Here is a 17,487-nt window from a genome sequence, read left to right on the forward strand (position 1 = left end):
ATTATGCGCAAGAGTTTAACAAAATACTAAGGTACAGGAAAAGTTATTGTAATAAAATACCATTCATAACTACATATTATGTTTATAGTGCGGCTGCCTGCTGTCACACTGAAAGATTCTTCTTCAATCGTGGGAATGCAAAACGATGTTTTGCCACCTTTCCTCTGGCCCTTCTAACTGTATATTTATAGCTTTCCTACACAAAGCAACCCTCAAAATTTCATAAGTCGTCACCCAACCTAACGAAACGGGGCTGGCACTAGACTCTAGTGACTAGAGTATCACCTTGTCTCGGTTATACGTACAGTGTATTGCAAGGAAACCTCACCCCCCTTAGTAGCATTCTCACTCAGAATGGGTTCAAGCTTCAGTACAACGTACAACCCTAATAAATAGAACGTCTACCAAAGTAAAGTAGAGAAGTATGTCTTTCTGGAGGTTACGTTGTTTATGTTGACACTGATCGACCTTCATGGTTTAGTTATCATCGTGACTTGCAGTTGGAGTGTGAAATTCTGTACAAAGATCTGTTTTTTTACTTTCATAGCAGTGTACGAAAATGTGACTGTAATCCCGTAGGTTCTTATAAAGCTACCCGAAAATCATTATTCTTGTCCCGATCTTTAATAATTACTGCAGATAATTTACTGATAGTCGAACTTCCAATCTATTTTAAATGCTCTAAATATCAAAAATAGCTTAAACTTCATTATGCCGAAAGTTTTCAATCCGAATGGCGGAATGGCCGATAATATCAGCTTTCACAAGTTCGGTGTAGTAAAACGTACCGTACTCTCCTGAAAGCCAACCCATAAGTTATCTTTTGCAAAGCCGTATCAAATCACCCTTAGCCATCCAAAAGGTTCATTTTACACTCTGTAAATTACAGATATATGCGTTCAAATTGCAGATATGGCTGTCGCAGTTTGAGTCATTTTATAGGGCAGTAGTAAGATGAACTTTGGCATTCGTCCAGGCGTATTGAAGACTCAGATTTCATACTTGCTGGTCCTAATTACGGCGGCAATAAGTGTTATTTTCGCGCTCACAGCCTCAACAGGTAGCATACTTTTTCTCGTTTCCCGTTTCAAGACCTTGCACGCGACATTGAACTCATTAGCCGTTTAAAGAAAGATCAGGTAAAAAAAAACTTTGTATTTCTCATGTCCGACACAACTCGGGTCATCCTGTACGTTACAGGTAATTGGTCTAGGTACCTGTATGACCTAAAAGCCTAGATACGGTTGGGACGGAAGTCGTACGCGTAAGTCCTCACATTTTTTTCTGTATTTTATATGTGTAAGTTTCCTTACAACCTTTGTAATCGTTCCTAAACGCTGTGGCTCAAACATAGATATTACATGATTCAAAGAATCGTATTTCTGAGCGGCGTTCTTTTTTTAAAATTTATTATTTATAATATTTTCCGGCCAGTGCATTTGTCGGTGCATTTAGTCGATCGCACACATTCTATGGAGCATGCGCGGTCACTCCACAGGCGTAGTTGTTGTCACATGATTCCTGCAGCAGCTGGATTCATTTCAACATACTTATTTCTAATGTAACAAGTGGTTCTAAAGTTCTAAACGGATAAATATGAGGTAACTATACTTCAGGCGATCTGTTGTTCGTTTTTGTAGAGTAAACTTGATACGATAACTGAATACGTTGCTATTTGTTTTTACATATGAAATCTCTCTATCGTTACGACTTTGCACACATAACGAAATTCTAAAATCTCGTTAGTTTCGTTTCTGGCGTCGTTATCTAGTTCGTTCTATTGGTTTTTTGACCTGTCCAGAAATAAAGCCTAGCGCCTATTAAATATGCCCACGCGAAATCTATTTCTCTTATGTAGGCTGGTGTTACGTCTAGACTGTTGATGATTATTATTATTACTTATCTACAGGCTCTATTTTTACCCGACGACGCTTGAAATGTAGTCTGTAGGTAAAAAGCAGTTTACGTAGGCATATTTTAAGCAGTTCATTGACATTGGATATTTTTTACATGAAATTAACAATTGAATAATAATATTGTCCGATATAATCGAGTTTTTATTTTAATCGGTGCCTCACTCTGCTTTACACAGGCTTTCTGATAATGATGAATTGGTTTTAGTGATTTCGAATTTGCCTTAAAAGTGTTATGGTGCCTCGGTTCTTCAGTCGAAAAGTCACAGCACAAACAAAAACAATATATTACTTTGGGTTCTGTTGCTTGGCTACTATTCCAATGATGCTTATATTTCATGAATACTTGCCATAAAATATACGTAAGTATTCCTGCGCGTGTATAATTATTCAGTTGCTATATTTTAAAATAATTTGTTCATTTGGCAATCATATAATAATCTAATCACCATCAACAGTTCACAATAGCAATGCACTTGATCTTCAATAGACGATCGAACTATTTTTTTTATATAAATAGAAGGTTAGCTGCGACCCACTGTGGCAGAATGCCAAGCGATACCTCAGTATATTGTTTACGTTCAATGCCTGTTATTCTTTAAAATACATAAAAACTCAAACCTCCTTTTGTTTTTCTGGAGCATGTCTTAGCGGCCAGTGTTTGAAGTATTTTTCTTTTTTTTACCGACTTTGTTAAAGGTAGAGGTTTTAAATTTGTCAGTATGTTTTGTTTTATGTATGTTCACCGATATCTTTGCCAGTTATGGATCGATTTCGATAATTATTTTTCTGATGTATTAAATTTACCTCAATAGTGGTTCCATATTAATTTGGAAAATAAACTCCACCCTCTAGAGTGTAAAAAGAGTAAAAATAGGGTAGTCATTGTTATTTTCGGCACCTATTAACCAATTATAATTAAATTTAGGACCTATTTGGGTTCTCAAAATGGAATTGTCTCTTACTTTTTTTTCTGGACTCATTTCTTAGTGGCCAGTATTTTTAGTTTTGTTTTTGATTTCGTAAATTATTTTCTCAGTAACCCGTGTTCACGATGGTATTATTCCCAGGTTCACGATGCCAACCCGTGCGGACGAGGTGGTGGAACTGTGGCGGGGCAAGCTGGCGGACGGGAGCATGTCTCCCAACGACTTCCAGGACCACTGGCGCGTGACGGTGCCGAGGATCTACTCGCCGCAGCCGAATAGGACGTGTTTGGGTGAGATTTTAATTAATTTATTTTATTTTATTTTGGCTTCAGTCATATGGAAACAAAAAAATACATGCTATCTTAAATCTATAGTTATAGACTTGGAGAGCCGAAAAGTTAAAAATAAAGTAAATAACAGGGGAATACTTAGTTAACTAGTTATAATAATATTGCAAAATACCACTTATTTATTATTAATAATAATTATTAATGCTACCACCCCATTTGGCTATTCATATATTCATATTTGCTAAAATTAGATACATTGGCCAAAGGCTACTGGTAGCAAATACGAATGAGGTAGCAGCATAAAGTTTAACAAAACGATGATAGAGTTAGATCAGGAGCATTCTTTCAACGTTAGAAATATACCTTGTGTAGGAGAAGACGCTTGGCTATTCTTTGTTTGTAAATATTGTACCTACTTACTGGTGACAGCCTTTACTGGTACCAGTTGGGTATAAAATACACTGAATCACGGCCATCAGACAGAAGTATCAGAACGCGATAATAAAATATGAAAAAATATATTTGAAACTATAACTTTTTATTGTTTCTGAAATAGCATCGTCTGAATGTGCGAGTGACGTCACACGCTTCGACACAGCTGATTGAGGTGGCTGTCTACTGCCAATGTACTTTTGGTCTAATGACTATTGATAACGTTATTGCCATTATATAACTTAGTTTGAAACGTAAACCAATAAGTTATGTATAGGCTCTGAACAAGGCGCTATTAAGCTATATCTACCTTATCGCAGCCATTTCTTGACCTTTATGACATATACTGTACATCCAGGACATCTGTTAATTTCGTATACGTAGAGCCTTAATGGCGTATCTAATCGAATTTTACTCAAATGATTTATGACTGAACTCGCACGTCTGTATTGGCTCAAATATAGTGTTTATTACCAACATGCCCATGCAATACTAAACTAACCCTCTCTTCTCTCCCCCAGACTGGTCGTTCGACGAGGAGCTAGGCACATCCCTACTCATCACTCCGCTAGAGCAGCTGGTGTGGGGCGGCGCGGGGCGCGGGGACGCCGGCCCGCGCGCCCCGGCGCTCTGCGGCCGGGTGTTCAAGTGTGGCGAGCCCGTGTACAGTTGCCGCGAGTGTGGTGAGTCCTGTGTTGTCTCACTCCGCTAGAGCAGCTGGTGTGGGGCGGCGCGCGCCCCGGCGCTCTGCGGCCGAGTGTTCAAGTGTGGCGAGCCCGTGTACAGTTGCCGCGAGTGTGGTGAGTCCTGTGTTGTATGCAGCCGCTGGTGTGGGGCGGCGCGGGGATCTCTGGACAGGCAGACCAAGTATTAACTGCAAATTGCAGTTCAGCTGCAGTTTCAATGAGCCTAAAAAAGTATCTAAAAATCATGCTGAAATATGACCCAAGTACACTTGGGTCATATTTTGAAGATCAAGCCTGTAGCCGTTGTGGTTGGTGGAATATAATGTTACAAGTGGGGCATTGAATAGACTAACAAAACGCCCTTCTGTTACCTGTAAATATGACCTGCTTTATCCCTAAACTCGGGAAAACTTTTTAAGGCGAAAGGTACCTGACTGACACAAGTTAGGTTAGATTTATTGCTGTAAACAGCTACCTAACATTTCTATTTCCCTCCACCAGGCATGGACAACACATGCGTGCTCTGCGTGGAATGCTTCAAGGTGTCGGCGCACAGACAGCACAAGTACAAGATCTGCCAGTCCAACGGCGGCGGCTGCTGCGACTGCGGCGACGCGGAGGCGTGGCGCCGCGACGCCTTCTGCGACAAACATAAGGTCCTTATTGTATGGGCTATAAGGGTGGTGTTCTAAGTGAAAAACTGAAATATTTAGCGACTTTTTTGTTTTGTCGTCGACATGATAAGAAAAAGTGAAAAACTAAAAAAAAATAAGCGTGTGTTTAGCTTGCTAAGAAATAAGAACAGCTGTAACACAAGGTGTTACTATGGTGTGAAGGTGAGCTTCGCTTGCTACAATATAGATTGATATGTGTGATTGAAGGTTGATGTCAGCGTCGGTTAAGCTTGCCAAACCACATAAGGGGGTTTAACAGAAAAGCGCAATGTTCTTACTGTCTATGGCGTAAGGGTTTAGCTTGCTATTAGCTATAAGACACATGACAAGTTGTAAAAGACACACGCAAGGATATTATCGCGGTTGTAAGAAGCATTGTAAGAGAACCCAAGGTCCTCTAGGAGCGCGTGTAAGGGTTAGTTAGTTAGGAAGCCAAGGTGCTTATTATCTGCGCTGTAAGACAGTGCTTCAAGGTGTCGGCGCACAGACAGCACAAGTACAAGATCTGCCAGTCCAACGGCGGCGGCTGCTGCGACTGCGGCGACGCGGAGGCGTGGCGCCGCGACGCCTTCTGCGACAAACATAAGGTCATTATTGTGTGGGCTATAAAAGGGTGGTTGATTGTAAGGGAAGGAAGGTGGTGTTCTAAGTGAAAACCCCGGTGATTATTCTGTGGGGGTGAGGGCGGGTTTGGGTTGATTGCGGCTTATTGTTTATGTAATAAGGTAGGGTTTGGTGTGATTGAGGTGTTTCTAGAAACAAATGCAAGGTTAAGTCTAGGAGGGTGGGTTTAAATGGAATGGATGGATGAAAGGAAAGTTGAAAGAAGTCAGGTTATTATTGTTTATGGTGTCAGTGTTGGTTTAGCTTGCCAACACGGGGTTTAACAGAAAAGCGCAATGTTCTTACAGTTTATTGCGTAATGAGGGGTTAAGCTTGCTATAAGACACATTTGAAGTTGTAAAAAACACACGCGGCTGTAAGGATGGGTTCGCCTCAGATGTAACTAATATAAGAAGCATTGTAAAATAACCCAAGGTCCTTTAGGAGCGCGTGTAAGGGCTAGTTAGTTAGGATCCCAAGGTCCTTATTATCTGCGCTGTAAGGCAATGCTTCAAGGTGTCGGCGCACAGACAGCACAAGTACAAGATCTGCCAGTCCAACGGCGGCGGCTGCTGCGACTGCGGCGACGCGGAGGCGTGGCGCCGCGACGCCTTCTGCGACAAACACAGGGTCATTATTGTCTATGGGTTAACCTTATTATGGTTTGGGGTGATTGAGGCGTTTGTACAAATGCAAGGTAATTGTTTAGTCTAGAAGGGTGGGTTTAGATCGAATGGATGGATAATTAAATGAACACAGAGATAGTTAGCTGGATCTATGTAGATAGGTGACGTTGAAAGAGGTAGAAGCAAGCTTATTACTGTCTACATATTATTGTCTAATGTCTTAGGCCTAAGGTCTAAGAATGTGTTTGGATTTTTTGCAAGCAAAAAGTAAGGTTCGCCAAATTAAGTAAAGGATCGTAAAAGACAGTTTACCTGTGATAGAGCCATTGTTTTTGTCTTTAATTTAAGAGCTAGAAGGCCTTAAAACTACAATTACCACCTCTCTCCTTGCAGGGTCCATCAGAAGACTCGGAGGCCGGTACCGCAGGCATCAGCCCCGACGTGATAGAACGTATGAAGATAGTCGCGTCTGTCTGTCTGTCGTACTGCTTCCGACTACTCACGCCGGACCACGCGCCCGGCCTGCCCAATGATCTCAGGTCAGTGTACACTCGGCAAAATATATATGATTGCCACCCCAGCGCAAACAGTTTGATCCTGAGGGGTGAAAGATAGATGATAGATAGATTTTGTAGTAGATACTGTACTAATCATAATTAGTATTTTATATGGGTGACCACGACGTGATAAAACGTATAAAGATATAATTGTCAATATCAAAATCAATGCATTTACCATGTCATCCCTTCAACTCTTGCCAAATTCGCTTCTTTGCCACCCTTAGGTAACTGTTAAACTAACATTCATGATTGTTATTTCCAGGTTGAAAGACGCCGAGCGCGACCCGCTGCAGATCTTGGACCAGCCGGACTGCTACTGCACTGTTCTCTACAACGATGAGACACACACCTTTGAACAGGTATAGCTTGTTTAAACCAGAACACGAATAGGCAAGCGTAGCGTGGGACGCCCTCTGGTAGTGGCTGGATAAGGAAGTCAGGGGATAGTGTTACGGCGCTGCTTGGCAGAGGCCTATGTCCAGTAGTGGACGATTACGCGCTGATGATGATAGCTTATTAAATCAATCATGAGAAACTTTTACAGAGTGGAATCTTCTTAATCTCTAATTTTTAATTGGAAAGAATTCTGACATTTTATAAGTGATGCTACTAAAAAAGTTCTTTACCGAAAAAAGGAAAAATTTCGATCCATTTCTGGGCAATAATTTTTTCTTAATATTTTTATACAAAAAGATAAATCTAAATATTTACTTGCTCAAGTAAACTAATACAAAAATAACAAATATTTCAATATAATAGCTGTTCCCGCGAGCTTCGCTTCGCCTTAATAAGTTTTCCCGTGGGAATTCCGCGATAAAAAGTAACATATGTGTTAATCCAGGGTGTCAGCAAACTCCATTCCAAATTTCATTAAAATCGGTTCAGCCGTTTTGACATGAAGAAGTAACAAACATACACATATACATACATACATACATACACACATACACTTACAAACTGTCGCATTTTATAATATGAAGTAGGATCACGACTCACGACCAATGTATCGAATTAATTTTAATTGCTTTATTTTATTCTTTAGCATGGCATCACTTCCTACTTAATTCAGGGATAATAAACCTTTTTAATCAATTTCAAAAAAAGATTGTCTATTCGGTAAGTACATGTTCGGCATTTATGTAAGATTATTGGAACTGCACCATATTGACATATGACAATATATTAGGGCTAATAAACAAATATTCAAAATTTTATAAATGTTTATGTACCTATGTATGTTTATATGCTTGTTGGTATGTATGTTTGTCCACGCATATCTCCTTAACGATTGATCCGATTGTCACTATTCTTTTTGAGGGTTCCGTACCTCAAAAGGAAAAAAAGGAACCCTTATAGGATCACACTTTGTTGTCACCACCCTTTTTCTCGGAAACGGGTTAAGATATCAAGCTGATATTTCGTATAGATGTACATAATTATGATGAAATTAAAAGGAAAACTACCTCAGGTATATAATTAAGTAGACTTGTACGGAACACTCAGTGTGCCAGTCCAACTGGCTCAGTCGGGTAAGCGCCCGCTTCTCAAGCAAGAGATGCGGGTTCGAATCTCGGCGCTGACATGTAGGTAACAATGAGTTCTTTGAATTTAAGTACAATGTATACCATCGCTCTTACGGAGAAGGAAAACATCTAGATATGTGAACCCACCAACACCGCAGTGGACCAGCGTGGTGGGAAATGGTCCAAGCTTAGGAAGGCAGTATGGAGATGCTGGAGGCGCTTCTCACCGTAGGTAAATCCGCTTTTAATTTGGAGCGCCGCACTTAATTAAATGGATACAGGGACTAAAAAAAATATATTATAGTCTCAGATGTCCAGACTCGTATTGAAAAAGTGCCCAGCCCAAAAAGGTTTGTGATCTGTGATTTGTCTAAAATTGATAACTGTCAGAATTCCGTAAGATTACTAATTACAGTGTAGCCTGTCAGTGACCAACACTAGAGCTGGTTTGGGGTTAGTCACCGTGGTGAAACGATTAGCCATTCAGAAGTGCGCGCACATAAGTATATGTATAAAGTAAAGTAGATACGTTAGTCAGGAATGCTCCTTTTATACACCCCAGCAACATTGAAACGCAGCAGCCGGTGGCATTGTGATTGGTTCACCAGGGACCAATCAAACCACGCCATCTCTACTTCCCACCAACAGCTAACCGCATCTAAACCTTTCCCCGCAGGTGATAACGACCCTAACCCGAGTAATGAAGGTTTCCCACCGAGACTCGGTAGAACTGGTGAGCCTGATAGACCGCGAGGGCCGCGCGCTAGTCAAGTGCACCTCGTTCCAGCAGGCCGACAAGCTGAAGGCGGATATTGAGATGTGAGTTGTAATAATAAAAATGAAAAAAGAAACGCCCGGGGCGGGGATTGAACCCACGACCCTCGGCACAGCAGTTAGAATACATACGGTCGCCTAGGATAGCTACTCTTGTACGTTGTTTTTAGTTTGGTTGTAACTTGGCGGATATTGAGACGTGAGTCACTGTGTATCTGTGTGTCAGTCTGTCTTAAAATACGGCTTTTTATTATGTGTGGGGCGTAAGTACCTGCTCCTATAGCTCTCACGAATGGGACCTTTCTGCATATCCCCAAGGTTTCCCATATCCCACCCTGCTGGTCCACTCCGGGTTGGTGGGTTCACATATCTAGAAGTGCTAAATCTAGATATACAGGTTTCCTCTCGATGTTGTCCTTCACCGTAAGAGCGATAGTATACATTGTACTTAAATTCAAAGAACTCATTGGTGCATGTCAACGCCGGGTTTCGAACTCGCATATCTTGCGTAAGATACCCGACTGAGCTACCACCGCTCTGCCATGCCCTGCCCCCCTACAAGGTAGTGGCGTCTCGCTCCGTGTCCCCAGGTTCACGTCCCGGCACGGGCCCACGCTGAAGGTGCTGGTGATGCACGCGCACCTCGTCGCGCACCAGACCTTCGCCATGAAGCTGCTCACCTGGTGAGTTTGTGTTGTTTAATTAATTTTAAAAAGTTAAATTATACTCTGTCCATTATATTATTGGTTTTTTGACATTCTAAATCCAATACATATTTGATGACTGCAAAGAAAAACCAACTTTACTTACCAGACATAAGGAAACGTCTAAAATACAATAACATAGTGGAAGCTCTATAGATGTTACTGTAGTTTGACAAATGAATGAACTATTGTTTTAGCGTGTCTTATTATTTTTAGTAAGACCTTTTGTAACGAATAAAAGTAAGCGTAAAATGGTGTATAATACGAAATGACTGTCCAATTTCTACCTCTATTCAAAAGAACAAAGGTTTTTTGTTTGCAAAAGCTGGTAATTTATAATACCTTGAAGTTCTTTAACTTCTGTCTGACCGGTTTTGTAAATTTTCTAATATTTTCAGAACAAAATTTTGATAATTATTTAAATCTTATCTTTCTCCTGACTTTCAGATTACAATAGTATTTTTGTAACAGTTACAATAATAATCTGCTTATAATAAAATAAGACAACCAACCACAAACTAACCACCCTCCCCAAACAGGCTACAAAACTTCGTGGCCCAAGAGCCGGCCCTCCGCTTGGCCGTCAGCCAAGTGGCCCTCGGGCAGTTCGAGTGGCCCACGGCCGCCGGCGCCGCCGCGTGGCCCGCCCCCACCCCCGCCGGGGGGGTAGCTGAGGGGGTCATGCTGAATGACTGGCGAATGTGGAAGGCCGCAAGAAGCGCCTGGCATAGACTGTTGATAGCGACTACGCTGATGGATTACGAGACTAAGAAGACCATGGCGCAGTTGTTTACGAGGAATTATGGTGAGTTTTTTAGGAGTAACAATTGGTTTTCAAAAAAGGAGGCCTGCACCCAACAGTAAGCGATAGAAGGCTGATGATGATAATGAAGGAGTGTTCAGTTTGACTTGTATGTGACCGGTTAAGAAACGTGATGATCAAGTGTAATTATTTACATTATCAACACCTAGTAGTTGACCGCCGCCGCGCCGGTTGTAGGCCACTGCTAAGGAGCTAAAATACCAACGCTGCCGCTGGATATGTCCTGTCCAATCCAACTGAAGCGAAATATGTGATCTACGTCAGGAATCTGTAATTTCCTATTTCCTGCAGACAATAATTATCTCTTTCCATACACTCTGGACAACATAAATGATTCCCCATCAGTTACCATTATCAGCCCCAATACAAAAAAATCTAAACCCCCCCTTTTCTCCCACAGGCTCAATGCTGAAGGACTTCATCCGCGACGACCACGACCACTCTCTCTCCATCTCGTCTCTGTCCGTGCAGCTGTTCACGACGCCGACACTCGCGCACCGGCTGGTGGCGCAGCAGGACGCGCTGTTCGTCGTACTGAATACGTTCGTGTCCGAGTGCAGCCGACGGGTTAATGCTAAGGTGTGTTATGTGCTTATATGAATTGTATTTTATAATGGCAATGCTAAGGTGTGTTATTTTTTTGGATGCGCTGTTCGTCGCACTGAATACGTATGTGTCTGAATGCAGCCGACGGTTTAATGCTAAGGTGCGTTATGGTGTGAATTTTGGGGTTTTATGGGTGGAGTTTATAGAATGTTTTACTAAGAGATTTCTGGGTTAAATTGTATTTTTATTTCATTTATTTATTTATTTATTTCTTGGAAAACAAACAGCATGCTTAATACATAATGTTACTTATCAAATGAATAGTACATAGGCCAGTAAAGTTTTCACAAACAATAATTTGGTACTTTCGTTGTTACAGAGAAAAAGCTATAATTACTTAATACATTTTAACATATTATTAGAACTTAAATATCTCAGTTATATTAGTCTACTTAGTTGTAAGTTATTAATTTGTTTTATAGATTTGAATAACATAATATATAATTTATATACTTACATATATACCTTAGTATAGTATTTATGAATACATACATAAATAATAATATATACAGGGTGTTAACTTGATTGCGTTGGAGCGGGAAATGGTAGATGCAGCTGATGATACTGAACACGATAAGACATTAAAAAACGCATTTTATTTGCTTTAAGCTGACCAACATAAAACAGTTTTATTTAGTTGATTTTAAAATTTCATAGTCACCCTATTCATGTTTAGGTACGTTTGACAGAATGACCATGAACTTGAAAGCCAAGGTCAAGGCCAAAAAAATCAAAGCCAAGGTCAATAAAAAAGTATGTGTGCATCAGCACCACACTTGGAGCCACATCATCAAGGTACCTACCGAGATTTTGGGTACTCAAAGTACCCAATCCATTGTAGACATTTCATTTTACTCCATAAGTATCACTTTATTGATACACAATAATTATCTTTTATGAATACAGAACAGCTTCATTTTATGCTTCATATCATAGGTCACACGTATTCACAGCACAGCACAACATAAAACGAGATGAGGAACAAGGCTTGGTAATCAAAAGATAGAATTGTAGGTACCTTTTCCCTTTTAGGTAATAATTGTAAAAAAATGATTGTAAACAAGTAAACAACAATGACTGACTGACAGACTAGATCCACAGAGAAGGTAATGACTATCATAAATACTCGATGGTTATGATACGCGAGATTGTTATTATTCTACTGGTATTCAAAGTGAGGCCATACTTATTATGAGGATTTCCGTACTATTCGTCATCAAAGACGTCTCAATCGCAAGTACACAACACAAATCGAGATGAGCGAGTGTAAGTAAACCAATTCGTCATTGAAGTAGACCCTGTTATCATCCTGTTATGCATTGTGGTCTTTTATCTTTAGCTGCGTACAGACCGGCCAAACGAACGCCAACGAACGGGTTTTGTTGACCTTCGTTGCTCAATCTGCCCCTGTATTATGTATGATAAATGTCCATCGGTGGGCGTTCGTTGGGCCGGTCTGTACGCATCTTTAGGTAATAAAAGAAAAATAAAACGTGGTGAGTATCAAGGGTGAATACTAAACGGTTACTTTATTCTGAGTAAAAATGTTTAATTATTGTTCTGAGCTCCTAGAAAGTCATAAATTATATTCTGTACGATCTATGAAACTTTATGCACATCAGCTGTTTAATTGTTGATTAGTACAGTGAAACTATAAAGTCCTGAAATTAAATGAGGGCACTGCTATCTTTCATGTAGCAATCCTATATAGCGAAACATAACTGACTTTGATACTTGAAATTTTGGCTGTTAACTTCCTACCTATTTATGTATTTTAAAAACAACTTACCATCTACAAAAAAGCTCTTATACAAGCTAGAAGGTTAATATGAAGGCTAATAGTGAAACCAATAAATATTTATTTAGATAATGTTATTACAAGTGTATAAAAAAACTGGATCTGTTGACGAAGGGCACACATAGTAAAGACATCAATTTCTCTTTTTGGACGGCCAGTTCTGTTTCTTCCAGCAGTTAGAAATATTCCATATTTTGCCCTCTTTGGCACGCTGGTCCGATATAACTATAAATTAAAATAAAAAAATCATTTTGAGTTACACAATGCCCCCCAAAATCACACAATGTGAATTTAGTAAGTAAACAAAAAATATATCTTCAAGTATCAAAATGTTAAGGTTTGACTCAACTGAAACCAGATGAAACCTACAATCAGTGGTATGTAAACAATGTTCGACTTGGGCTCTAAACCTAGGTTTATCGATAAATGAAGCGTTGGTACTAATAAAAAATGAGTTATTACAATTTGTACAATGCTACATACCCGTCATAGACGCTGTACGAGCGTAAACATCCTCCAAATTCGACAAAATGTGTCCAGCTTGATGTTCCGCTAAACATTGTATTAAAACTCGATAAATAACTTCACTAGCTTGACTACGAATATTTTTCTTCATCTTCCTAATTGCAAAAAAGCGTAAATTGTTGCTTTTGTCTAGATAATCCTTATAATTAATAAGAAAATTCAAAAAAACAGCCAACCGCCTATTGACATAAACAATTGTTATGACTTTTATGTTTCTTTTCTAATGGTGCCAGGCTCCTGAAAATTTTAGTTCCTCAAACATTAATTTCAGGACTTTATAGTTTCACTGTATGTCATTAATCACCATGAATAATTTCAATTTTATTTAATAATTATTGTTATTACCTACTGTGTAATTAATTACAATCATAGTTACATAAAATTAATTATGAAAAGTGAAGTTGATAACAAATTTACAGTGTGTGTTCTTTTGCAATCGAATGTCTCATTGGTTATGTGTTTGTGTAGGGTGACCATGTTTTTGATTAAGGTAAAACTTTCCACTTTACTTTAGACTTTAAACATAAATATTCCAGATTCTGATGTTTTTTTTCTTAGAAACATGCTTGGTTACGACTAATACTAACCCCCATTTCCCGCTCAAACGCATTCTAGTTAACACCCTGTATATAGGTACAGTAATACTATAAAATATTAATTTTAATTTTACCTGCTAATGTTAATGTTATTACCCTCTTGTTTTGAAAGCAATCTCTTAAAACAGTTTAGGCTTGTATTAAACAAGTCCAGTTTATTATATGTGGTATTATATTTGTTGCACGCTCTTATTATGAAACGGTTTTCGGTGTAGTTCCGTTTACACACAGGCGTGGAGAACAGTCTACCCGCGGACCGAGACAAGAAGCGCGGGCACTGGAGGGACAGCCTGCTCACCAGGTAGGGCGAGTCAATATGATTGTTAAGCAGCTTAAACAAAAATAATTGGTCACGGTGCTCCCTTCGAGTTTCTAAGGATATACAACTGGCATTATATTCTGTAAACTTGTAATGTAGACGTTTAATAAATTTATTCTGAATTCGTTCAATTGAATCAATATGACATTGATACTGGGGATTCCAAACAGTTGAAGCGTATTCTAATATGGATCTTACAAAGCAATTATAAAGTATTATTAGTGTTAGTGGATTATTAAAGTCGTGACCAATTCTAAATATAAAACCTAGCATCTTATAAGCTCTGGCTGTTACATTATTGACATGATTTACAAAAGACAACTTATGGTCCAGGAGCACACCTAGGTCTCTCACTTCAAAAACTCTAAGTAACGGTTGATCGGATATTTTATAAGTATAATCAATTATGTTTAGTTTTCTTGAAAAAGTAATAATGCAGCATTTTTTTACGTTAAGATATAGTTTGTTTTGTACGCAATACTCTGATACCCGGTCTAGGTCACTTTGCAGTTTGAGACAATCGTGAATAGAAGTGATTTTAACAAATATTTTAGTATCATCGGCATAAAGAAGTGGAAAAGAACTATTGAAACATTTAATGACATCATTAATAAAAATGTTAAACAATAGAGGACCAAGGTGGGATCCTTGAGGAACTCCGGAAGTGATAGGTACAAAACTAGAGACGTAACCCTTGACAGCTACTGCTTGAGTCCTGTCGCGAAGATAAGACTCCAGCCACCGTAGCAAATCGCCGTGCACACCGAACAATTCCAGTTTTTTTATTAAAGTATTATGACATATTTTATCAAAGGCTTTTGAATAGTCGGTGTACACTGCATCTACTTGGTGGCCTTTGTCCATAGCATCGAGAACAATATCTATATATTCGCAAAGGTTACTCTCCGTGGACCGTTTGTCAATGAAACCATGTTGGTTTATTATTAAATAAGGTCTGACTGCAGGAAAAAGCGCGTCGTAAATAATCTTTTCAAAGATTTTAGGTATTATACATAGTTTAGATATACCTCGATAGTCTTTCGCATTATGCTTATTGCCGCTTTTGAAAATTGGTGTTATTAAAGATTGCTTCCACCTAGCTGGAAGATTACCAGTGTCAAGTGACATACGGAACAATACTGTTAGAGGAGTGGCAAGTTGCTCACAACACTGCTTTACAAACAAAGGATGTATGTCATCAGGACCACAACCCTTGTTTACATCAATATTCTTCAGATACTTCAATACTAAGTCGATGGTTATATTAGTGGTACTTATGAGGACAGTGTTACTTTCTTCTGTGTTACCCGTGACATTAATTTGACATTGACTGGGTTCAAAAACAGATGTGAAAAATTCATTAAACAAGTTACATATTCCTTGGCCGTCCGACGCTGTGCGATTATCTAGGTTTATCGTATCCGGTATATCATTACAGCTTTTTTTGGATTTAACAAAGGACCAAAAATGACGAGAGTTACGACAAATATTATTTTCAGCATTGCAAATGTAGGTATTATAGCATGAAACTTCAAGACGTTTTTGATCTCGACGGAGGGAACAAAACGTTTCATAGTCCTGAAGTCTACCATAAATTTTCCACTTTTTGTGAGCTTTTAATTTTTTATTAATTAATTTTATGAGAGGGCGTGTATACCATACAGGGTGTTTTTGACTTGGGATATGTACTTTGACAGGAACATGTTCCTCGATAACTTTGTAAATGACAGAATAGAAGTTATCCACGGCAGTTTCTATATCATCAACAGACAAGTTGGAATCCCAGTCAATTTTGGCTAGCGATTCATTGATTGCGGGATACCGGCAGCATGATACCTACGCGCAGTCCGCGGCGCCTCGGGCAGGCTCGCGGGCGGGGGGGGGGGGGGACGGGAACCGGACAGTTAGTCTCAGAGCGGGGTGGTGGTCGTCTTCACGAACAAACGGCTCGGCCTTACTTACCTCACACTCACAACTCGAAATCACCAGGTCTAGCATTTTATTGTTTTTATTTAATATGTGGTTGTACTGGCCAAGACCGGTCAGGGACAATAAAGCCGACATAGAAATATTTCCTACAGTGCTTAGGGTTTTTAGGTTGGTCCGTAGCAGGATGCGCTGTTCGTCGTTTTGAATAGGCTTAAATGCTAATGTGCGTTATGTGGTGTTATAAAATTAATTTTGTGTGGGTGAGGTTTGTGAGGCTACAGAGCCACTCTCCCCATCTCGTCTCTGTCCGTGCAGCTGTTCACGACGCCGACACTCGCGCACCGGCTGGTGGCGCAGCAGGACGCGCTGTTCGTCGTATTAAATACGCTAGTGTCTGAGTGCAGCCGACGGGTTAATGCTAAGGTGAGTTTTTCGGTTTGTCGGTGGATTTTGGAAGGTTATAGAAAGTTTTACTGACATATTTCTCGGATAAATTAAGTGTCTTCTGTAGTGCTTAGTGTTTTAATACGTCGTTTATTCGTCTATTCGTCGTTTTAAATACGTTCGCCTCTTAAGTACAGTAGACGCGTCAATGCTAGTGCGTTATGTAACTATAGACTTGCTTGGCTTCGTGGGTTTGTGAGGCTACAGAGCCACTCTGCCCATCTCGTCTCTGTCCGTGCAGCTGTTCACGACGCCGACACTCGCGCACCGGCTGGTGGCGCAGCAGGACGCGCTGTTCGTCGTACTGAATACGTTCGTGTCCGAGTGCAGCCGACGGGTTAATGCTACCACATAACGCACCTTACGTTATGTGGTGGTGTGAATTTAAGGGTTTGTAAGGATGTACAATGTTTTACTGAGAGATTTCTGGGTTAAATTGTATTGAAATGTATTCTGAAATGTTTATGAAAATTTCTATTAAAATATATGCAGTGTTTTAGCCATAATAAAACACTAAACAACAGAGCTAATGACGGAAATTTATGTCGCACATGAGTGCGCTGTTCGTCCCACTGAAATTGCTGTGCCCAAGTGCAACCTATGACCCAACGCTAAAATGCAATATTTGAATATATAAATTTTGCAAAAAACCTTTTTACACCTATTCTATTCTATTCTATTCTCATTGGGGGTGAAGTTCCTGTACGTGGCTCTCTCGAGTGGAACCTTTGTA

At 39.7% G+C, this 17,487-nt stretch overlaps 1 protein-coding gene across 1 annotated transcript in view; it reads left to right on the forward strand.

Annotated features, from left to right (window-relative positions):
• LOC105395364 (E3 ubiquitin-protein ligase UBR1) overlaps positions 1-17,487 on the forward strand; it is a 49,995-nt gene that overhangs the window by 4,167 nt on the left and 28,341 nt on the right. The window contains exons 3-11 of the mRNA XM_048625508.1: positions 2,984-3,132; positions 4,086-4,247; positions 4,752-4,906; positions 6,547-6,692; positions 6,976-7,072; positions 8,913-9,055; positions 9,601-9,693; positions 10,254-10,519; positions 10,938-11,116. Of these exons, the coding sequence (XP_048481465.1) occupies positions 2,984-3,132; positions 4,086-4,247; positions 4,752-4,906; positions 6,547-6,692; positions 6,976-7,072; positions 8,913-9,055; positions 9,601-9,693; positions 10,254-10,519; positions 10,938-11,116 (1,390 nt within the window). The remainder of the gene's footprint in view (positions 1-2,983; positions 3,133-4,085; positions 4,248-4,751; positions 4,907-6,546; positions 6,693-6,975; positions 7,073-8,912; positions 9,056-9,600; positions 9,694-10,253; positions 10,520-10,937; positions 11,117-17,487) is intronic.

The sequence above is a fragment of the Plutella xylostella genome, chromosome 14 (assembly GCF_932276165.1).
Source record: "Plutella xylostella chromosome 14, ilPluXylo3.1, whole genome shotgun sequence".
NCBI classification, from domain to species: Eukaryota; Metazoa; Arthropoda; class Insecta; order Lepidoptera; family Plutellidae; genus Plutella; species Plutella xylostella.